We start from the raw sequence: 23,561 nt of genomic DNA, 5'->3' as shown, positions 1-23,561 counted from the left end.
GGGGGAGACAGAATGAAAGTATATTTAACAGAAGAAGAAACCGACTCACGACTAAAAGGAGTCTAACGTCGAGACCGAGCGAGGAGGAACGAGGAAGGTCAGGGCTGGAGGCGAGAAAGGAGCGGGCGGAAGCGAGAAGAGCGGCTGAACGCGGAACGTGTTGAGAGGAGCGCGCGGAGAGCGGGACGGACGTGCGGCGGGGTCGGCAGGTGGCTGCAGGGGACTCGTGAGCATGTGAGTGAGAACGAGCGGGTTGGACGAGCTACTAGCGGCGGAGAGAGGGGCTGGCGGCGAGCCGGCGTGACGCGCGGCGAGGTCTGAATAGGCGGACGCCGATACGACATACCGGTAGCACCCGAGCCGACGCGCGCGCGGGCTGAGCCGGAGAGCGGACGGACAATCGAAAGCGAGACCTCAGTCGCGGCGCGCGAGAGCGACGCGGCAGTCGACGAGAGCGCAGCGGCAGGTGGAGGGTGAGGACGCGCGCCAGGACGGTGGGCCGACGGAAGTAGAGGGGCTGCGTCGACGAGGGAGCGGAGAGCAGAAGTGGAGAGTGACGAAGGTGTAGCCAGAAAGCTGGGGATTGGGTAAGTGAGGGTGACGATAAATTACGAAATACAAAGACAGAGAGGCGCGCTATACGGAGCCCTTGGGAGATAGAGGGCGTGAGAGGCGAGGACAGACATGTGGTTTGACTTCTACTGAGGGCGAGACGAGAGAGCGCGGAGGGATAGCCACGGACGGCTTGCGTGAGGGCCGTCACTGTGTAACGTAACCTTACGCGCGCCGCGAGTACTCCTCCTGCGGCAAGCGGACGAGCAACCTTTCTGGTCTTGTCCGAACACACCCTTCTCCTTGCTCCAATCTTCTCGCTCCCAGGCCTCTTTGTACTCATCGTATCGGGGGCCAAGGTTTTGCAGGCGATTCATCACGAAGTAGCCACCTACGGTGTCGCACCTCCACCACTCCTGCCTCTCCGTCGACTGCCGTCACTGACGGTTCAGACTGCGCTGCTTTTTTCAATTCACTTTCCTGACTATGTGTGTTTATTTGTCACAAAATAAATTCAAACGTGAGTGGAACTTACATGGCGATCTGCGGACATCGTAGCGTCGATAAGGACGACTACTTACTTGCAGAGGTAGATTAACAGCACGGCGGTCACGCCACTCCACCCGCCCTCACGGCGCACGTCCAACTTCTGTCCCCCTCGGCGTCACGCGCGCTGCGACAGACGGAGAGCGTCAGAATACGCGCCCGACCCCCACCGAAACAGGCGTACCGAGCGAGTGACTCCCCGTAGACGCCTCTCCGCGCCCTCGCCCTCGCTCCGCCGCTCTCGGCCTGGTGGGACCGCACCACCGCCACAACCGGGCCAAGTGCGCACCCGCACGCCGCGCGTCGCGCGCCAGAAAGGACGCCCCCACAGCGCACGCTCGCCGCCCGCCGCGCCGAAACCGCGACCGACGCGCGGGAGTAGCTCGTCCGCCCGCCAACGGCGCGGAGCGCGAGGAGGGGGCGAGAAGAGCGAAGAGGAGGGGGGGTGGGGGGGCGACACCTGTGCGGTCGTGGGGAGCGAGGGAGTGGGGTGCGAGAGTTGCGACGAGCAGAGGAGGGGGAGGCGGAGAGGGGAGAGGGGGGCCGGCGGCTCGCGCGCGGCGCGGGCGCGGCTATGAAAGAGAGGGGGGCACTTCCAGCACTTGGTAGGAGCGGGAGTGGAGGACGGAGAGGAGAGCAGGTGGGCGCCTAGTGTGGGGGGCGCGGGGGTTACGGTCAGAGGAGAGTGGTGGGGGTTGCATGGAGCGCTCTTCGTGAGAGAGTTGTTGGTGAGGTCTGTAGGAGGGACTAATGAGAGGGAGGTTTGTTAGGTCCGACTGACGAACAAGGGGCGGCGGGGCCGGGGCCGGTTGTTAGCTCGTTAGGCGGCGCCGGTCACCGACTTGCCCACTGTGTTTTTGTTTGTGGAGCTGTCGGTCAACCCGACATCGTCGAGACTTGAAGTTTATGTTGAGAACAATGAACGAACCCATGGGCTGTGCGTCAACCAACCGACAGTTGGAGTCTACGAGGAGTCTCTCGCGGCCGGGTAGGGCGTTTTCGGACGCCGCCGCCCGGCGGGGCGAGTCCTGCGCGCGAACCGTCTCATTTCTACCCAGTCCGCCATTTGACACCCCGTGACGCGCTCTTGAGCGGCTACTTCGGTGACACTATTGAGAAAGACGGAAAGAAAAAGAGAAGAAAGATAAAAGATTGTTTAGTCCGGCTGGAACGAAAGTCGGGCTGTATCTACGTCTCAAGTAAGAGTCGTCCTTTCATCCACGTACGATGGTGGCGCGCGGGGGCGGCGCCGGGGGGCCCGCGAGATCCGCGCCATGTAAGGTCCCACTCACGTTGCTTGAATTTAGTTTGGTGAAATAAACGACACACGAGGTGGAGGAAGTCGAATGGGGAAAAAGAAGGTGAAGTTCGGAAAAAAGAGGGGAGTCTGTGAGACCGTGTCAGTGCCACGGACAGTACTTTGGGCGACGGTAGTTAGTTGCTAGGAGGGCATGGAGGTCGACCACCCGTAGGGTGCTGCGCGCCGGACTTGCTATGAATCGCCTGCAAAACCTTGCTCTGCACATAGGAATTGAAGAAGACAAAGGGCCCTGGAGGACGACGAATTGAGAAAGGAGAAGTCGGTCGTGGATAGGTCACCGGGACAAGGACGCAGAAGAGAGGAGGTTCGCCAGTTGGGAGAGAGGAGTACGGAGTAGAGGTTGGTGGGCGCGAGCGGGCCGGGGGGCGGGGGGGGGCGGGCGGGGGGGGCGGCGCCTTTCGGTGTTAGAACGTGCCGGAACTCGAACCGAGTCCGCGCGGGCGATCCGTGCCATCCTATGGGTTTTGCTCGGGCTCCCGAAATAACAGTTAGAAAGCAAACCACGACGATGTGCGTGTGCTCTTCGAGCTCTATGGACGAAGGGCGTAGGGCTTATGCGGTTTTGGACGGATTTACTGTATCCGTCATCGCTCAACCCGGCGTTAGGCCCAACCCAGTTGTCTGGTAGCCCACTTCGTCCACTGGATAAATTACCACTGGAAGCTGTCTACAGTGCCCTCGTAGAGAACTTACTTAAGTGCGAACAAAAACAACTCGTGCGGTCCCAATGGCGAAGTAGAGAGTCCCTCACAGCTCACGAAAACAGCCGAAGATGTTGTGAGGTCTTGGTGAGCTGGGAGCGCGTGTGCGGCGCGCACGCCCGGACGGGATTGAGCGTTACAGTGTGATTGCTGTCGATTAGACGGTAGACACTGGGAGTGGTCGGGTGTACCACCGGTATGTCGTATGGGCGACGCTATTAAATGAATGGTACGGTAGGCGGAAGTAATGTAATAGCACGTAGTAGGAACACATGTCGCAGAACCGGATGTCTCATCAATGAAAATAGAGTAAATCGAGACACCACAGCATAAAATGCCGAACACACAACAAGAGAAGCGTCGCGTACAGGTGTCGAGGAAGCCCTCGTCAAAAGTTCAGGAGGTTCATGCGTTCTCGTAGGACCGTCTGTAAAAGACGGATAGACCCGTGAGAATTTCAGTCGGTCTTGTGTAGACAGTCTGACGTTAGACGGCTTTCGTCGGAGTCGAGTTTCACTTCTTTGTTAAATTATACTTTATTCTCGTCCACCTCTTCATGAGGGACTAGAACATGAATCTCATCTTCATGGTCTCACATTAGGGAGACGAATGTTCGATTTTGAGGACGTAAGTTTTACCAAGGAGGTGTCATTGTGTCAACGTTCTGCCATCATAGTGCGCAGATTATAGTGAGACATGTCCATCGGTTCTCCTCATTTGGATTGAATACATACCATTTCAAGCGAGATAAAGTTTTTGATACAAAAAAAACTAACATATTAACTGACCATTCTCCGAAGGGTAAAAGTGTAAGAGTCCAGTGTGGTAGAGTCAAAAACGTATGTGTTGTCGCTTCAAAGCCGCATTGCAAACAGTGTGAGGTTATGACTTGTGGAGTCCCGGTGAGAGATTAGCTCCGGTACAAAATCTTATTATGGACAAGATTTATTTAGCAGTCAGTCTCGGGAGGTCTCTCCAAAGATGTCTACCACTTCTAGGAAAATTTGCAACTAGTAGGCCCGGAAATGTTTGAGGACGAAAAGGGTTGTCCTCGACTACAGACTCGACTGGGTCACCTCTCCTACGTTTCCTCGGTGGTCCGCGCAAGACGGCGGACGTACCACGTGCAGACCGGTACCCAAAATAGCAGAATACGTGTAACAGCACTCGCGGTACCGTCCAGGTGATGGATAGTCGTCCAATTCTCTGGCAAGTTTATCTCACGACACACGCCACGGGCAGATCGTAGAAGAGTGGTTGATACTTTTTAATGCTGAGAACTAGCTTTTCGTGGAAGGTAGGTAGCGTCGAGAATAAATGAAGAGGAAAAACGAAAGGACCATCTCTCAATTGGTAAAAGACAACGACCACAAAGGTATGTTGACGTACAGGAGAACAGTAGCAGTGCGTTGTTTGACGTCTGATCTTGTACTTGAGTAGAAGTACCAGAGTGTAATACTCTGTTACAAGTAAAACTCCTGCATTCAAAATGTTACTCAAGTAAAAGTTCAAATGTATTAGCGTCTAAATATACTTAAAGTACCAAAAGTAAAATTACTTATTATGTAAATTGGTCTATTTCAAAATAATATGTTTTTTGATTATAATTGACATGGTAGAGTTCCATTTCACATTCTCAGTCACACCATCTCAGTTTTTGCATACACACAGGAAGTTTCGGGTAATTTTGTCACACTCAATATGACACCTCAAGGGCCAACTTCTAATGAAGGCATGTTTTAAATAAATAACCTGTTCTAAATACAATCGTCAGCAGAGCTCCTCCAGGTTTTAACAGATGGTGAAGATCTTTTAAACGTTGATATCCGGACCTTACAAACTCCTGCTTTTCCAACAGGAGCTGATGTCTGAGCTGACCAGTGGAGAGGATGCAAAGAGCTACAGGCAGCGTCTCTGCCGCCTCATGGTGCACGTGCTGGCATGGGTTTTATGTCTTATCAGCATTGTCGTGAGCGCCATGGCAGTCCACTACCTATCAGAGGTTAGAGAACACGTTCAAATAAGTGCTTGTGCGTGCCCGTCTAGCATTCTCTCACAACTATGACAAAATTAACTCTGATGAAAAAGCACCTTCTCATGCAGTCTTATTTACTTCTCCTTTTGCTTTCCTGGTAGAGAGTTAACACATTTTCTTTGCTGGTGTTCAATAAAACTGCAATGTCTCTGTCATCACCAAAAACTGCACTGATGAGAAAGAGATTGTCTAAAATAGTGGTTCCCAAAAAACAGTTTGACTTTGATCAACTGGCAAAATACTGAGGGAAATATTACAAGTTGTATTTCACTGACATCATGTTATCAAAAAGGACAAACTGCAGTTTTATTTTTCACGCATGGTTTCTTATGATTTTAATGTGCTAATAATATGCATTGCAACATTTGCCCTCAAAGCCAGACACAAAACACACTAAAGCCTTTCTGTACTGTTAGACAGGGGTGGGGGCTGGAAATGTAGCGAACACAGAGCACACATTCTTTAAATGTAAATACTATTTATTTACTTTTACAAACAGTGAAGCAGTTGGGGAGCTATATCATTATGCCTTGCAGGACTGTGTATGATTGGACTTTGTGTCACACAGGCAGGTTGCAGTGTAACATCAGAGAAGACTGGGGCAATACATTCTCAAATTGCACCACTTAACTTGTGAATGCAAAAACAATGCAGGGATGATTTTTTATTATTCAATAACGGCAAACAAATCAAACAGTATGAAGTGATTCATATATGAATACAGATTTAAAAAAAAGGTTTTCATAAACATATTTTCGTCCTGCAGGTTGAAAAATTCACATTTATTTATTTATCTGTTTATTTACAATTGGCATACAGTACCAGCTAACTCTTTAATTCATGGTCACTTTTCTTAAAAACAAATAGGCCTACACTGCTGCTTTTCTTTCTTTTACCATGGTGTACATATCTGCTATTTAGTTTTTGTGTTTTACTTATAGTGTTATTAATAACGTGTGCATGCATAGCCATTTAATTTGTTTCCCCTCACTTTATCTGTCTGCTGTTGTAATCATGTAAATGTCCCCGTTGCAGGACGGATAAAGGATTTCTGAGTCTCTGCCCATGTGTTTGTCCAAAGCTCTCACTGTTATTTATCCATTCTTTCACAGGCTTGTATCACTCAGAGTCCCTTCAAAGACACGGAGCTGGTGCTGCCTGCAGTGGTGTCGGCCATTAACCTCTTACTGCCCGGTCTCTTCAACCTGTGCACTTGGGTAGAGAATTACGACTCACCCAGCGTATGCGTCTATGTCTCCATCTTCAGGTGAGAAGGAGAACTGTGGAAAAACAAATACACAATTAACAATAGGCCTACATATGACAAGACACATTTTAAGAGATAATTCACATGCATTTGGAACCAACGTAATGCTTGTAAAAACATAGGACAAGCATGAAACAGTTTTGGTATTTACTGATAAATACATGTGTTACACAGTGCTCAAAACTGCTTGAGTATGTCTACTAAATGTTCTCTTCAATGTGTGTTTAAAAAAAAAATGTAAGTTAAAAAGAGCACTACATCATTTACTAGTCTTTTTCAATCTGGAGCTTTCAATTCAGCTTGAATCCTCAACCCGTTGGTTTTTACTGTGAGAATNTTCTTCTGGAGATAGGCACTGCTAAATCCACTCCTCCATAGTAATACCCCCCCGGAGGTCGAAGTTAATCTTAAATGTTTCCATCTTATGCTTTGTAAATTTGTATTTACAAAGCATAAGATGGAAACATTTAAGATTAACTTCGACCTCCGGGGGGGTATTACTATGGAGGAGTGGATTTAGCAGTGCCTATCTCCAGAAGAAAAAAAAAGCACCTAAACAACGGCATGCAGAGCTACGTGAAGAGCAGGTAGACCAACTGGAAAAGTACCACCGTTCAAAAGCTTTCTGATGCGGGTCTTGAAACAAAGCAGAGAAATTATGACCGTTAGTGGCCACAGGTGCGAAAGCTCTCTCCAGAGCTACTGGAAGCCCAATCTCGGGGACCGGAGAAAGTGGAGCAATATTCTCGCCACGCCAAGCAACAGCCTAGAACCACCTCAACCTATACAAGTCACCTCGTAAGCCATGCTACTGTACTGATGCTGGACAGTTTTTCAGTGGGTGCACAATAAACGGCAACACACATTAATGTAAATAAACAGCCAATTAATGGATCAACGCTCTCTGTCTAATATGTTCGCCAGCTGTTAGTGTTGTTGCATAGCAACCACGTCGCACTATGTTTTGTGCAGAAGGCAACGGAGGGACTATTTTATTTTGAACATCATAATTTACTAATAAAAACTATTTAAATTAGAGTCTGTATTTTTCTTTCATATTGCCACACTTGGTAACCGTTTTATAAAAGCAATAGCTCACTTCAGGCCGTGATTAGTGCTGCGTACCGGTACGCCGAACCGGTACTGGACTTGTAAAAAGTTTCGGTTCAAGTCCGGTTAAAACCGGAACGTCAGGAACCGGTACTTACGTATATTCTCCTTTGTGTTCTAAACCATCTAAAACCTTCCATAGATCGAGAAATTTGCGCTGAGAAAAGACGAAAAACATTGTTTTGGCTTCTGATATGGCGGCCATTACTGAGCTCACGAAGTCTCGCAAAATATCGCAACTGCTCGCGAGATCTGTGTGACGTCAAGGGAAGCTGGCTTAGACATAGTGGACACTGACAGCGTGGGATNTTCTGGGATTTTTGCTCACCGTTCTTGTGATCATTTTGACCCCACGGGGTGAGATCTTGCGTGGAGCCCCAGATCGAGGGAGATTATTAGTGGTCTTGTATGTCTTCCATTTTCTAATAATTGCTCTCACAGTTGATTTCTTCACACCAAGCTGCTTACCTATTGCAGATTCAGTCTTCCCAGTCTGGTGCAGGTCAACAATTTTGTTTCTGGTGTCCTTTGACAGCTCTTTGGTCTTGGCCATAGTGGAGTTTGGAGTGTGACTGTTTGAGGTTGTGGACAGGTGTCTTTTATACTGATAACGAGTTCAAACAGGTGCCATTAATACAGTTAACAAGTGGAGGACAGAGGAGGCTCTTAAAGAAGAAGTTACAGGTCTGTGAGAGCCAGAAATCGTGTTTGTTTGTAGGTGACCAAATACTTATTTTCCACCATAATTTGCAAATAAATTCTTTAAAAATCAGACAATGTGATTTTCTGGATTTATTTATTTATTTATTTATTTTTTTCTTTCTTCATTTTGTCTCTCATAGTTGAGGTATACCTAGGATGAAAATTACAGGCCTCTCCTTTTTAAGTGGGAGAACTTGCACAATTGGTGGCTGACTAAATACTTTTTTGCCCCACTCTACTTAACCAAAACAATATTGATTAAAAATGAATGGTCTTTATTTCTCCCAGGCTTGGGGTGCTGTTTGCTCCACTGCTTCCTGCAGTACAGATCCTAAAACTCTTTGTGCTATTTTACATGAAGAAGGTTTGTATAGCAGGTGTAATTTCATACAGTACATGTCATACAGATATGGATTTGCATGTCAAACTAAACATTCTTCTTCTGGTTTCTTCCCCAGAGCAGTTTATTGCTTAACTGTCAGGCATCAAAACAGCCCTGGAGAGCCAGTCAGATGACAACACTGTTTGTTTCTCTTTTGTTCTTCCCCTCATATCTCGGCGCTGCTGTGTCTGTCACTTATACAATTTGGATGTGAGTGTAACACAATGTCCACACTCTAATTGACTGTGATGCTCAAGCAGTTTGCCTCCTGAAAGGCATGTGTGAATTACCCGACCTCAAGGATGCATGTTTTTGAACAGGCTTTGAACATAATGACGGTAAAAAATAAATCCTTATCCAGCATTAGTCCAAACACAATAACAAAACAATGAGTTTGGTGGCGTCCGTTGTTCCTCTCCAAAAGAAATGTGCTCGGTAATGTAAAAGATAATAACACTAAAAGTAGTACCAAGTTGAAATTCAGTGATTATTAGTAATATCCGGATAATATAGTATGGTGGCTAAAATCCTTCATTCTGTTTAAAACAGTCAATAAGAAAAAGGTTGTTTTTTTTAAACTGGATAAAATGTGGATTTATTGTAAACATGAATAAACTGTTACCTTAATATAAAACTACAGGTTTATCCAGGTTTTGAGAATTGTTGGAATCATCTGGTAAAATTTCAGTAGACAAAAATATGTAAATTGTAGTCCACAGGACATTTTAATGTGCAAATGTTAAATATTACACCTTTTTTACATCCAATGTGCTTGAGTTTGAAACCTAAACAAAATGGAGATGTGTTATTGTCCACATACTTGCAAACTGCACTATATATTAAGAATCCATGTGTGATGCCAACAGGATTAAACCCTCGACAGAGTGTGGCCCTTTCAGGAATCTCACCACAATGTTTCAATCGGGCAAGCTGTGGGTCCAGCAGCTGGAGAGCTCCAACACGTTCCTGTTCTGGCTCAGCAAGGCCTACGACTTACTGGTGGAGCACCCACTGTTCTTGTTCCTCGTCAATGGAGTCTTTCTGTAAGTGGTGACAAGATGATGTCAATATTTCATGTGTCATGCCCTCTCAAATCATTTGCTGCAAACTTGTCTGAATAATGATAATCTCCTCTGATGTCATTTTTTTTTCAGAATAATGATATACGTTCACAGTCAAGTTGTCGATGGCCAAAGGAGGATCGTCAGTCAGTTACAAAAGCAAATTGAAAATGTATGCATAATCAAACTAAAGTACTACCATGCTAACACACAAACAATGACAATACTAACATGCTGATGTTTACCAGCATATTAAAATGCTAATAAGACAACTTACAACTGAAGCTGATGTGAATGTCAATAGATCACATTTCAATAAAGACCTGATTATGGTTCTACATCTGGTATAAATCATCCATTCTCCTTTGGGAATGTTTTTCTGCATGGACCATGTTGTATTCAAGACTAAGAATTAAGTTCAATGAGCAAAGTCGGTACTATTCATCTATGCATCTAGGCACAATGAATGACTCTACCAAACTTCATGGAAATCCATCATACTGTATAGTATTTTAGACATTATCTTACATGCCTTAGAATCAAAGATACATATAGAGTATTTTAATCTTGTTCTGAATATATCTTCTTTATTTTCTTGTGTGCAGGAAGGCAAAGACAAAAAGTTCCTCATCACCAATTTGCAAGCCCTTTATGAACGGAGTAATCTGGTTTCCCCTAACCGATAAGGAAGGTATTCGCAATGCTGTATTTCCTCCTAGTGGTCGTAACATGTTCTGGTTCGCACGCTTTTTTTTTGCTTTTACTGACCTCACGTTCAAGCTGGAAAGGAAGTTGTGCGACCACTTTCTTACTTCTAAACATTTACACCATTCTGTACCACTTGAAATAAATGAACTCACTGGTGTTAAGCAAACTCAAGTACAAGCAATGAGAACACAAGTAAAAGCCAAACCAGTAATATGTGTGCTATTTTCAAATATATTCCACAATGTTTGCAGTGGTTAATAGAAGAACATGAACTAACACCGGCTGTTAGCACTATATATGATATTTAGCATAATATATGTCAAAACATACTTTTATGTTAGATTCTGTTGAAGTTTATGCATAATGATCTTGAATATGTTGTATGAAAATAAATAAATTTGAACACATCTTGATATGTTTTTTGGCGACTTTGATATAGCAATTATCCTTTTATTTTAAAATATCTGATCATTCCAAATCACCATTTTTATTCTAGTATTTAACAGATTTTCTAAAACAAAACACACATTCAACATATTATGTAAATGTATGCGGAGAATAAAACAATCGGAATAGTGATCTATGAACTTTACGCGACTAATGCTTTGGTAACAAAAAGTGATTCATCTGGTGTTTTAAACAGGGAGATGTAGTCAAAAATGAAAGCTATAGGCTACAGTAATATGTCAACCACTGTTAATTGCTTTTGTAGAGTATGTTTGTTTATTCAATAAAACGTACATACAGTATATCTAGAAAGAAGCAAACCATTTAAGCTAGCTTTAATTGCTAGTTTGAGTTTGAACAATTATATATTTAAGCAATAGCTCACGACAGGCCGTGGTGCTCATTATATCACAGCTAAGGGGCGTGGTTCGGCCCGACGCGANGGAGAAGTACTCTGATCTTGTACTTGAGTAGAAGTACCAGAGTGTGATACAACTTTTACTTGAGTAACATTTTGAATGCAGGAGTTTTACTTGTAACAGAGTATCACACTCTGGTACTTCTACTCAAGTACAAGATCAGAGTACTTCTCCCACCTCTGCTTATTTCATATAAATTGTTTCTTACTTTGAGCTGAGTGCTGATTTTCTCAGATTGCAGTCTGACAGATGTGTTCTTGCTGACTTTAAAGTCCCAGATACAGAAAATGTTTCCTGCCAGATTGCTGTTGGACTTGAGGACTTGAAAACTTCTCCCGAAGGACTTGGACATGCTGCAAGAGAACAACACAGCCGTAAAATACACACCACAGAGTAAATGAGATAAAAGTAACTCTCTTGTAGCCCAACCTGTACACAAGGATGATGCAGATAATGAAGAAGGCGATGGCGATGGTAAGTAAATATGCTGCAGGTATGCTGTATGGCACCATGTGGGGCTGGTGGGGGTCACAGATTGGCAGATTAGCTGTGTTAGTTGCATTGGAGTTAGCAGCCCGGCACGTTGTGAGGGTAGTGTTGGTGTAGAAGCCGTAAAACATCACACTCTGAGAGAGGTAACCCTGCCAACAAAAAAAGGTGAATTCATTCAAGAGATGCTTCCCTGGACATCTTCAAGTCACCATTAAAATCTCACCTGTTCACCATGGTCTTTGACCCCTAACCCATTCCACTCCTACTGCTATTTATTTAATGTTTTGTATTCGGGATTGTGGGAAACAGTATTTCGATCTCTCTGTCTGTACACACAAACTGAAAGATTGACAATAAAGTTGACTTTGATGTATCCTACCGTGCCTGTGAGCAACTCAAGGCCAGTGAAATTGTTGGAATGAGGGTCATGAGGAGGAGGGTTGACTGCTTGTGGAAAGACCAGGAACAGGCCATTGATAGTGAAGAGGAAGAGGTTAAAGAGCAGGAGGGTCCGGAGAAACAGGAAGTAGGATAGCACCCCGGTTCCAAAACGTCCGCTAAGTATCTTCATCGGTGAATGCCACAGCTGGAGGTAGGTGAGGACGGAGAGGCAGCTGAACAGGCAGTGACTCCAAGTCTGAGGGGAGAAAAAAGTAAAGTGAAGGACTGATACACACAAATAAAAGTGGTTTTATTTAAGTTTGCACTCACCCTTGAAATGTACACGCCTAGACGCCTGTAGCATGCACTATTCCTGCTGATGAATGAACTCTCATCTATGTCCCTGAAAGCAAGTCGCCTGATTTAAAAAAAAAAGGAGAAAGAGTTATCACAGTGGCTTCATTTGAAGACAGTTGACAGTTCTCAGTGCCACATGTACCTGACTCTCATCTTATCTGCCAAGCTGAGCGGCGTGGCTCGCAGCTTTCGCATGGCCTCGCTCACTGAGAGGCATCTGAGGTTGGACACCAACTGCTTTTCTGTAACCCAAAAGTAAGAAAGTTATTGAAGTTTCAGAGTTGCTACAGCCAACGCTGGCTGTCAGTTTGGTTTTTGTTCACCTTCAGCACTTATTTCCTCCATTTGTTCCTGAACAAAGTCAGCCTGGATTGGTTTGGAGTGGTGAGAAGAATCATGGGAGGAAGTCTGAGGTTGCTGAGATGAGTCTCTCGCATACTTGGGAATAACTGCATTTATCCCTGTGTGGACAAGAAGCAATCAATGGTTCACGACTTCACGTGTGTATATGAATATTGTCAACCCACAATAAGACACTGGAAGAAGATTACATCTCACCAGCAGTGCGACTGGGCATCGAGGAGAGCACCTTTAAAGTAGCAGCTGAACGGTGATGCCTCAACAGAGACTTCCTCTGCCCTGTGTCAAGTGTCTCGTCTCTCATGTGGCCGCTTGCAGTGAATGGAAGATCTTCTCTATTTGCACCTTTGCATTCCCTAAAATCATCCATCTCTAAGGACTCAGGACACCTCTGGGTGCTGGCAGCAGGCTCTCTTATAAACCGGAAAGTGCCTTGACCGGGTTTGCTTCCTCCCATGTCCCTGAGGGAGAGGAAATAATGACCTTCATTACAGAAACATGTATACAGTATAAGACACGTTGCATCTGAAATGCATATTTTTTACCCGGAATTACCATGTAGAGATTCTTCATTTTGCTAAACAATTTTTCTACATCTTGCTGGGAAGATACTGAAAACTTTCAAGTGCTAGATTAAGAGCAAAAAGCCTCAAATATATCACTGAGTGCATGCAAAGATGCTTCAAACCTAAAGGCACTGAAAGCTGGGCCAATGAGGAACTGAACATGTTGTCATCTAAAACTTTAGAGCAATTCTCAACGCACTAACATTGAGGAAAATCAAACTAAATATACTTTAAAAGTAAAACAATTTAATGAAGGACACTAAGACTTCCATTAATGTGTTAAGGTAACAGCTTTGTGTGCTTCTTAAGACAAAAATAAAAAACAAAGTTGATCAACCTGATATAGCAAAAAGATGCAGAGGACATTTCAGATACAGCCAATAATCGCAAAGCAAAGCAATTCTGAAATTAAGGCTTAAAAGAGGACTTACTCAAAGTCAGACTCAGAATCAGAATCTGTTTGACTAATGTTCACACTGTATGCCATGGTCCTTGATGATCGCTGTTGCAGCTACCAGCATCGAGTCTTCACCCTCAGTTACAGAGACGACCACAGAGCAGTGTTGCACTCTATTCTAGACACACCCAACACGTCAAAACACATGATACAGACTTCCTCTCTCTTTCTCTCTCTCAGCACAGCTGTGCCTAATTTACATTTGGTGCAAAGTGTATCTGTCTGAACCTGATGAAGTGCAATCAATCAAGCGTCTCTGACACGCCATGTACAGGGTTCATAGGGAAATAGTACATACAAAAAGAGTAAATAATTACCTTTTATTTTTTAAGTGCCTTTTCGAAACACAAGTCACAAAGAAAATAATAATTTAAACAATAGATATTGATGAAACACTGAGAAAACGAAATATAAAAGACATAATTGAGCAGGTATCAAAAACGCTTATTAAAACTTCCCTATTTATCCAATTATAATTGGAACAATTTGGATTGGTATTGTGGGGTTGATGTTTGACCTGAGTGTGTTGGAATCATGGGTGTATACTGCCATCCAATGGATACACTGAGAAACTGCAACGCTACATTACATTGGTCAAACACTCCAAAGTATTGGAATAAACTCAATTACTTTTTTATTCTGAGAGCCCAACTTTATGATGTAAAAATGTCTGTCATCATAGTAGGAGAATGCACCCACACCTGCTTTAATTGAAATACATTGCAGTGCATTAACACTTAATATTTAGATTATATTATTATTTATTCATATGCAGTGAGTATGAATACTATTAACATAGCACTCATTTTCATAGTAAGCCTATCTGCCTTTGCTGTTGCATTTTTGGGGCCATTCCAGTGATGTTTAACTTTGCGCCCTGTAAAATAAGAGGCTCTGCAACCTACTCGGCATGTTTTATCTCGAGTACCCTCATGCATCGTCCCATTTGTATATTATAAACTAATTCCCCCTCGGGTTACATAGACACTTTTAAGGTTATTTTTCACCAAATAATTCAAGTTGAAACACCACGAAAATCAAGACCGTACAGTAATTATACCTCCACTCTGAAGCTGCTGTTTACGAGGAGCACTTGAACACATCAGAGCAGGGGCGGTGTTTGAAAAGTTTTCAGGAAGCTGTTCTCACAAAACGAAACTGCCCTAACTTTGACAGGAACACCTTCCAGCTCGTCTTTTTTTATCGCTTGAAGGATACTTTTTGTTGGAAAAAAAATGCAGAGCAGTGCTTACGGGGCGTCGTTGGCTGGCGGTGCTTTTGATGTAGTACATTTTGTAAAACAGCCTCAAACCATATTGCGATGCCTGAGCTGGGTGAGTGACTCCACGGAAAAGTTAGCATCAAAGTTAGCCAGCTGTCACGTCAATGTAACAGATGTGGGCTGCCAGGGTCGACACAATCAAAACAAAATGCTTCGTGTTAGCCTTACAAGCTGCTAACAGTGGATATGAAGTGGGCTTTTTGCTTAAATCATAAATAATAGTTAGAGAAAGTAACACAATTGATGATTTTCTGCACCACTTGTTGACATAAGCTAATGTTAGCTAGCATGTCCAGTGCTGTCTCACCACAATAACTGTGTGTTTTCCACGTGATGATGGACGATTGGTGTGCATTTGTGTTGCTTATTCTGCTCTGAAAAGTGGACATGGTTGAGATTAAACCCACAGAGGATGTGGCTCCTTTTTTTCGGGCGTGTTTTTCAGTGTGAGATCATGGATTTAAACTTGTACAGCGTCATCAGTTGCCCTGCAGAGTAGTTTTTATATCCGTAAAACTTCATAGGTCGATTAAAATCTTAGCCATGTTGTAATAATAATACTTTTTATTTACATCACACTCTTTACTACACTTGTGCTTTACAACAAGACAACAGGCAACAGACGACAAGTGACAACAATGTAAATGCATTACTAAAAATACACTTTATAGAGGTTTTTAAAGAAGATGCAAAGTTTGCTGCCCTTGTCTTTTTGAGTAAATAGGCAAATTCAATTTTCCCTGACAGCAAAGGCATTGCCACCCTTGTGTTGACTCTAGATTAGTGCAAAAGACAGAAGAAAATCAGTTAAAGATCTCTCAGAGGGGTAGGACAGGGGGGTCCTAAGGCAAACAAGGGTCATAAACATCATCAGTAAGATTTTTTTAATTAGTTGAAAAACTGGTACAATGTATGATCAGTACTGTTGACTTTTTGAAATATCTTGTTTTGTCTGACAAATAGTCCAATTTATAAGAGATCTCAGCAATTATTAAACATAGAAAAAGCATGAGAATCTTGAAACGAGCGTTTATCTTATTTGTTTAACTATTACTTATTAAACTAAATGGTTGCTAAACAAGGATCACTTTCAAAAGATATGTTACATTTTCTTATGCCATGTTTAATGTTTAAAATAGAATACGCCTCCTCCTTATCTGAACTGGTTTAACAGATGTTATATAATAACTTTTGATGGTGAATTCTTTCTTGTAATGGGCATCATGTGATGAGTCACACGGCTGCTTCACTTGAACGTGCATATTTCACACCCCCCCCCGGCTCCTAGCTTTAACCCTGTGTGTCTCTTCTTTGCAGTTATTCTCCATCGTGGTCTTTGCAACCATCACAGCAGAAGGCTACATCAACCAAACAGTGGAGGAAAATGCCAAATGCATATTCAATGCGCACGACAGCGCCTGCAGCTACGGCGTGGGCATCGGAGTCCTGGCTTTCATGGCTTGTGTCTTCTTCCTCATAGTGGACGCCTACTTCCCACAAATAAGCAACGCCAAAGAGAGAAAAGTCATTGTTTTAGGAGATCTGGTCTTCTCAGGTGAGAGTCATGTTTCTCTCTAGACTGCTTTCACACAATACAGGAACCATGGCTAAAAACAGGAAGTGCAGCCTAATTGAGGTTAATTCAGTTTTATATTTCCTCCTAATCCTGACTATTTATTTCTCTGCTTTCATCAGAATCAGAAACAGGTTTATTACCAGGTAGGTTCACACGTGCGAGGAATTTGACTTGGTGTCGTGGTGCATACATAAAAGTAAAACAAGAATTAAAAACACAGGTAGAGAACTAGAGAAATATTTTTAAAAATAGTCAAATATGACAGTATTTGCATTTGAATGGTATAAAATATGGAATACAAATCGGCAGTAATAGACAAAACAAAACAAAAACAGATATTGACATTGATATTGTGTATTAATGTAATGGATAGAGTCTGCATTGTGGCTGAGGTAAAGCGTCAGTGAGGGGGGGGGGGGGGAGGGAAGAAACCATTCAGGTTGCCAAAAAACATTTTCATCCTTTCTACAGGGGTTTGGGCGTTCCTATGGTTCATCTGCTTCTGCGTCCTGGCCAACCAGTGGTCTAAAACCCTCGACTCCACTGAGGCTGTTGCTGGGGACGCCGCCCGGGCCATCGTGAGCTTCTCCTTCTTCTCCATCATCTCCTGGGTGAGCCTTTCATCCCCTCCGAGTGTGACCAGCCTTTGACTGACAAAATCCTATAATAACACACCACTCAGCTGGAGGAAAATGTGCCAGAGAGTAGTGTAAAAGCTCCCTTTACTAACTCTTAACTTCTCCCAACAGGGTCTCTTGTGCTACTTTGCGCTTGAAAGGTATCGCCAAGGTGTCAATGAGTTTGAGCAGGAGTACAGAGACCCAGCCAATGACCAAAGTACTCCATACCCGCCGTCTCCGTACGCCAGCAGCGGCCCCACGGGCTACCAGCAGGCGCCTTTCTCCAACAACCAGGAGCAGCCGGGGGAGTACCAACCTCCAACCTACTGAAGGACTGAGACTCAAACGCATGAATCAGAACAGGAGAGTTTGCTTTTTAAATAAACATGTGTGCCACTGGTTTCATTTACAACTCAGACTGTTCTCTGCACTCCCACTTCCCTGCAGAACTTGTTTGCACATGTTTGGGTGCACTGAAGTGTTTTTTTAGTTAATCTCATTGTTGTAACATGTGTGGTGGGGTTTGTGCCACACAGAGCAGGTGGAATTATAGTACTTTTTTTTTTATAAGAGAATGTTTTGGCAAGAGAGAGTGATAGTGCGGTTGTTGTCTTCGTACCAAACCAACCACAGTTTGGACAGTGCCCTCTTTTGCTTAGCTTTATGAGTGCAAAGTGTCAAAGCAATAATTAGCCAACAGGTTACGATTGACTCTGTTGCCGGGAAATTGTCTTTGCATTTTTGAGATTGACAATATCGTTTTTTAGTTTAATGAATATGTTACTGATTAGAATATATATTTTCTTCATGTACACAAGTTCAACAACAGTAGATTAGTGTAACACTTTTGTACATATTGATCTTTGACCTCAAAACAAGCCCATGTTACTAAATCAATGGGTGCAAGGAAAACTCTGTAACTAGTGTAGTCATGTTTTTTTCCTTTCTTAAAAATCAACCACTGTAAAATGGCTTTTATGCACTGAAAATCACTTCTGTTAGACAGTTGATTGCTCATTTTTGATCTTAGATTGTTCATTTTAATGTTAATTCTGCCACAATTACTATTTAGTATTAGTATAAGGGTGTTTTGTTTATATTTAAAAGTTGCCAATACATTGAATTGCATCAGCTATCTCTAGAAGTGTAATGTGCCTTTCTTGAGTTCACTTACAGTTTAAAAGAAAACCCTTTCACAAATGTTTAGCCAAAATGTGGTTTCAGGAATTCAGTGATGTTTTGCTTATTTGATATATTTATTATCTAATTTAATCTTTTCAATCAGAGAACATGACAATCAGACCATTCTTTTTTTTAATCACTTTTCCTCTTGCTTTTTCTAAACTGCAGTTGTGCCTTTGCATGTGTTGCAGTTTCACTGTTGTGCTCACGGCTTTACAATACTTCCCTGTTAAAGTGCCTTTATACAGAATTCTGTATCACACGCAGAATAAAAAAAGTTTTTGCTTTGAACCTCTGCGTCAGCTCTTAATTTATGTCCTCTTCTTGAGAAAGACCCGGATTCTGTGTAGGGCTGTGCTCCTTGGGCAAATATTTGAATAGTGATAGTGTTCGAGAATGTGGAGGAACTGGACAGTGTGCAGTGCCTATAACAATGTAAAGAGTAAAAGGTATTATGTGTTTCAAAAGAAAGTTAAAAACAAAAAAGGTGTATTCTCACATTATATATAACCATATGATTTTCAAAGTGTAAGGCGGGACTTCAAAAAGATTCATAGGAAGATCTGTGATTGGAAATAAAGAAAACACATTTTATTTAAATAAGTAAGCCAAGACACTGTACTAAGAGAATATGTGAAGAACCTGAATCAATGTTTCTTATAACACCAAATATTGTCAAACCTTTGTTTAACGATTGGAAAAAAAAGATGTGTAAGTTATTTTTGATGTATTGTGGAAACCAGATACTGGTTTTTCCGGCATAACTCGGTTAGTGATGGAACAATTTGATAATTGAAACTGTCTCAGTCAAATCCTTACAGCTGTAATATCAGAGGTGGGAAGTAACTAAGTACATTTATTCAAGTACTGTAGCATACTTAAGTACAATGTTGAGATACTTGTACTTTACTTGAGTATTTCAATGTTGTGCTACTTTGTACTCCACTACAATTTAGAGGTACACTGTGTAGTCCACTACATTCATTTAATTTACCTTTAGTTACTTTACAGATTTGCATACATTATGTGAAATAATCAACACTTTAATAAGACTTTAGTTACACCTGGAGTAAATTCACAATCTACCCTGCAGTATACAAAGTAATTAAAACTACCAGCTTTGATAACACTTTAATGCATCAATAATAATAATCAAAACATAGATTATATATTATTGTGAATTGGACCAATCTGCATAATGAGTGCTTTTACTTTTGGTACTTTTGATGCTCATACTTTTCTACTTTTGCTTGAGTAACATTTTGAATGCAGGACTTGTACTTTAAACGGAGTACTCCTACACTCTGGTACGTCTAATTTCACTCAAGTACAAGATCTGAGTACTTCTCCCACCTCTGTGTAGTATGTCCATTTGCACATATTTTCTTTTCAAAGGATTAAGTTGACGACGCGTGGTTCTCAAATTTCCAACAGCACGTGAAGCCACCGCTTGACAAACCCTCTTCCACCCACCGCGCGCATGCAGTGCACGCTGTCGTCGTCATCAGTGCATACAGGAAGTAATGAACGGCTGTCGGATAAACGGGACACGGAGGAATGAGGAAAAGGCAGCCGAGGAAAAAAGACTTAGAATAATGACATCTGAGCTGCAACCACCGGCGGACTGCGAGCTGAACATCTAACACCCGCGGTGAGTAGAATACATGAGGGGGGGGGGGTTCTCTGAACGCAGCCATTTGTGATGGCATCTGTGTTAACCTCTGCGCTGCTGGCAGGACAGGGTCATGAGCTGATAACAAACACACACACACACACACACACACACACACACACACACACACACACACACAGATAAGAAGTTGCTGTGTGAGGGAGAGGAGGGAGAAAACCTGCTGCATCCCTTAACAACATAACTCTACTTACAAACTGTTGATCTTGTATTTAGACTACTTTGCACTGAACTTGAGTGGTTTGTGAAGTAAAGGCATGCTGATAGCAGGGTCCCAGGGCCACCTAGGGACTCTGGTGTCTCAAAACCAAATAAGAAATACTTAAATACGACTATTGTGGTTACCTTTATTATTCAGATGCTTCTGAATGTATAAATGCAACATAAAATCAACGTGTTACCCTAATGCACATCTGTTTGGGGGCGCCTTGACATCCAGAGGATTGGGAATCTGCCCTACAGCAATAAGTGAACTTTTATGGGCCTCACATATTCTCTCTGTGTCCTTGATCTGTTCCCTTTGAAGCCCACCTCCCCAGATGTCATCCTTTTGGGCAGCACAAAGCAGAGAGACTCACATTTTTACATCAAGGAACCACCTGTTTTACAATTGATTATGTATTGGGACAGTACTTGTGCATACTATGACAGCTCTTCTGTGTTTTACATGATGTCATGCTATTGTGCAAAATGACTATTAGAACAACTTTGATAAGCTCAGACATGTTCAAAAATGTATACTTAAATAGAGCTGAAACATTATTTTATTAATCAATAAATTGATCAAAATAAGATTAACTGGCATCCCTTTTGATAATCATTTACTTTAAAACATTTTAAGAATAACTGCAACTACTGATTGTTTTCATTATCCTATAAATGTAACCAAAATAATCGGAAAATATTGGGTTGGTTTCACAATCATTGAAAAGCAACCAAGTCATCTGTCTAGCTCTATTTTCAAGCAAAAAATGGCCCCAAAAACATCCAACTGCTACTATATCTTTAGGTGTTTGCACTGTCACTGCTGATGAAGTCGCCAGGTTCTTCTGGTTTATCCAGTTAAATAAATATGTATCTATTCATTATTAAATGGACGGCTTCCTCAGAACAAACTGTTTGGCAACATCTCTGAGTTGATTCATTTCTAATGTGTCATGTTGTGTATGTTGTCACATCTCCTAACCCTACATTTTGTATTGCGTCCTTCCTTTAACTGTGCAACATTCAACATTTCTGTTGACTTTTAAACTTCTTATTTATTTTCCATTAAGCCTAGGAGTAGTTACACACATTTTACATCTAAAACTAAGTTTAGGGCCCTGTGTGCAATCACAGTGCTCACACAGTACTTATTGCTTCACAGATGTTGCATTCAAGCTCTCGTAGTGACCGCAGTTTTTTTTTTAGGAAACTTCTATTCAGTCTGCAAGGGTCAAAGCTTTCCACCTTTTTTGCAGATAAAGTTATTGTGCTGTTAAGAAAGGTTTTTCTAACCTCTGGTACCTGGCCCTTTGTCGGCTACGATGAATGATAACTTCATGTATTGTGTTGGCGCCCTGAAAGGTTTGCCCCTTTTGGACTGGAGCATAATCCAGGTCCAGCTAAAGTCCACCAGCATGGTAACAATCCTTAGTCATGGTTGAACTGCAAATAATCAGTGATCAGAAAGAGCACAAGACCGATTGTGGAGGTCTGCTTTAAGGAGAGAGAAGTAATCCTAATGACTCAGGGTCGGCTTTCAAGCAGCAGGAGACGGAGGGGTAAGCCTTTAATGAATTTGTTTCAGTCAAGGTTATTTCTGGGAGTATTTCAGATAGGATAGTTTCTTGCCTCAGAGTGCGAGGCCTGATGTCGCTGCTATAATGGGCTGCTGTTTGGCTCGGGAGGCCCCTTTTATGAAAGGGTCTTTCACCTCCCGTGCTCCTTTCGAAGAAACGCAGCCATGTTTAGGCCACAGGAGTGCAAAGCTCCTGAGGTCGAGTTAAGAGGACCCTGGAATTTGTTTGGGATTAATTATACACATTCTGTATTTTACTATTCCTGGTGGGGACCCCCGAGACACGTCACACTGGTCTGTTGGGAGTTTAAGCAAATATCAGTGTATGAAATACAGTTTGCTCTACCTCTGTAATGTCACAAAATGTATTTTATCCACGTTCAGGTGCAAACCTAAGTATCAGCACTACTTCTCAACTTAAACTTTTATCAAAAGAAGAAAGAAAACTAAGCAGCACTACTTCAATTCACTATTATTTGAAGATGTTTATCTTTGGATTGATTCTTCTTCATTAATCAACTAATCACGGACAGCATGAAAATAGTCCCTTAGATCTTCCTGGATCATTCATCTCTACTCTTCTTGCTTTGCCACTCATTATATGTAATGTAAAACAAACTAGAAACATCACATTTTCTTAATGTGTCTTTCATGTCTTTTTAGTTTCTCCTCTATGCTTTATTTTCACGTGTCTAAGATGTAAAACAGAAAGAGTTGTGGCATTATTAGAGATGTTTCCTTGAAAGACTACTTGGATAAGTTATTGCTTGTCATAATGGTTAGTAAATAACGTTTTAAGTGCTTGGGAAAGTGGTATGTGTGACATCTGCTGGTTTATTGTGTAAATCCTGATGTACCTGTTCACAGCCGCTTCCCTTTTATATTCACTGAGGCTCCTCCCCTTCTCCACGTTAACACATCCCCCAAGTGGCCAGTGGCCACCTGATATTAACATAAACTGTGCTGCTTCCTGCTTCTTGTGTAATGTTTAACCCGGCATACACTCATTTGTGTGAGCTCTCACCAGATATATCATTTATCTTACCAGAGTTTAAAATATAGAAGGATTTCTCTGGAATTAAGGATTTGATTGTCAAACGAGCAAAGGATTCTTCTTATGGAAAGTATGTGAGTAGATTAGATTGATGAATCATGGACATGTCTCGTTGTAGGCTCAGCCAGAGGTGAGGTTTGAAAAAAAAATGTTTGGTCTTCAGATCAATTATTAGTATGTTTTCTTTAGTCACTGATGGTTTGTTACAACTGTGGAAAATAGTTTTACAGATATCTATTATTTTTTTGCTCATGTAGGTATCATACAATTTTATTTTATTCAACCTTTGTTTAACCAGATAAAAAGCATTGAGATAACAATCTCATTTACAATGCTGACCTGGCCAAGAAGGCAGCAAGGTTACACATAACACTGCAAGAGCAGCTGGTGGTAAGGACCTCAGACAACTTCCATTTAAAAGAGGCTATTGGGACAAGTGCCGTCAGTTTGAGGCGTGATTGAAGGTCATTCCAAGACCAAGGACCATAATAAAAAAGACTCCTTTTCCTAGCT

The 23,561-nt window shown here is 42.5% G+C and overlaps 3 protein-coding genes and 1 pseudogene across 3 annotated transcripts; 3 read left to right on the top strand and 1 right to left on the bottom strand.

Moving 5' to 3' along the window:
• Window positions 1-4,145: 4,145 nt before the first annotated feature.
• LOC104945253 (transmembrane channel-like protein 6) lies at window positions 4,146-10,798 on the top strand. The gene is made up of 8 exons (XM_010770893.1): window positions 4,146-4,292; window positions 4,979-5,122; window positions 6,268-6,422; window positions 8,523-8,598; window positions 8,693-8,826; window positions 9,483-9,659; window positions 9,771-9,849; window positions 10,283-10,798. Exons 1-8 carry the CDS (start codon window positions 4,146-4,148, stop codon window positions 10,361-10,363), a joined length of 993 nt encoding a protein of 330 aa, XP_010769195.1. The 3' UTR covers window positions 10,364-10,798.
• An 86-nt stretch (window positions 10,799-10,884) lies between these two features.
• Window positions 10,885-13,978, bottom strand: LOC104945252 (transmembrane channel-like protein 6). The gene is made up of 9 exons (XM_010770892.1): window positions 13,839-13,978; window positions 13,040-13,302; window positions 12,805-12,942; window positions 12,624-12,723; window positions 12,455-12,542; window positions 12,123-12,380; window positions 11,681-11,892; window positions 11,460-11,604; window positions 10,885-10,896 (listed from the first exon to the last, which is right to left on the bottom strand). The coding sequence occupies exons 1-9, from the start codon at window positions 13,892-13,894 to the stop codon at window positions 10,885-10,887; spliced, it is 1,272 nt and encodes a 423-aa protein (XP_010769194.1). The 5' UTR covers window positions 13,895-13,978.
• A 1,010-nt stretch (window positions 13,979-14,988) lies between these two features.
• Window positions 14,989-18,815, top strand: syngr2a (synaptogyrin 2a). The gene is made up of 4 exons (XM_010770883.1): window positions 14,989-15,198; window positions 16,464-16,701; window positions 17,194-17,333; window positions 17,472-18,815. Exons 1-4 carry the CDS (start codon window positions 15,100-15,102, stop codon window positions 17,670-17,672), a joined length of 678 nt encoding a protein of 225 aa, XP_010769185.1. The 5' UTR covers window positions 14,989-15,099; the 3' UTR covers window positions 17,673-18,815.
• A 2,925-nt stretch (window positions 18,816-21,740) lies between these two features.
• The window catches only part of LOC104945251 (soluble calcium-activated nucleotidase 1-like), a 7,727-nt pseudogene continuing 5,906 nt past the window's right edge, over window positions 21,741-23,561 (top strand).

Source organism: Notothenia coriiceps, unplaced genomic scaffold (genome assembly GCF_000735185.1).
Source record: "Notothenia coriiceps isolate Sejong01 unplaced genomic scaffold, NC01 NC01_scaffold00009305, whole genome shotgun sequence".
In the NCBI taxonomy this organism is placed as follows: Eukaryota; Metazoa; Chordata; class Actinopteri; order Perciformes; family Nototheniidae; genus Notothenia; species Notothenia coriiceps.
The sequence above is the reverse complement of the archived record's forward strand: the minus strand, read 5'-3'. Positions and strand labels throughout refer to the sequence as shown.

Coding starts and splice junctions, on each gene's coding strand:
- syngr2a (XM_010770883.1), top strand. CDS start 15,100: ATGCAGAGCAGTGCTTACGGGGCGTCGTTGGCTGGCGGTGCTTTTGAT. Junction 15,199..16,463: donor TATTGCGATGCCTGAGCTGG/GTGAGTGACTCC, acceptor TCTTCTTTGCAG/TTATTCTCCATCGTGGTCTT. Junction 16,702..17,193: donor AGGAGATCTGGTCTTCTCAG/GTGAGAGTCATG, acceptor TCCTTTCTACAG/GGGTTTGGGCGTTCCTATGG.
- LOC104945252 (XM_010770892.1), bottom strand. CDS start 13,894: ATGGCATACAGTGTGAACATTAGTCAAACAGATTCTGATTCTGAGTCT. Junction 13,303..13,838: donor GATTCTGAGTCTGACTTTGA/GTAAGTCCTCTT, acceptor CCTCTCCCTCAG/GGACATGGGAGGAAGCAAAC. Junction 11,605..11,680: donor TGCATCATCCTTGTGTACAG/GTTGGGCTACAA, acceptor GTTCTCTTGCAG/CATGTCCAAGTCCTTCGGGA.
- LOC104945253 (XM_010770893.1), top strand. CDS start 4,146: ATGTTTGAGGACGAAAAGGGTTGTCCTCGACTACAGACTCGACTGGGT. Junction 4,293..4,978: donor TACGTGTAACAGCACTCGCG/GTACCGTCCAGG, acceptor CTTTTCCAACAG/GAGCTGATGTCTGAGCTGAC. Junction 9,850..10,282: donor TACAAAAGCAAATTGAAAAT/GTATGCATAATC, acceptor TCTTGTGTGCAG/GAAGGCAAAGACAAAAAGTT.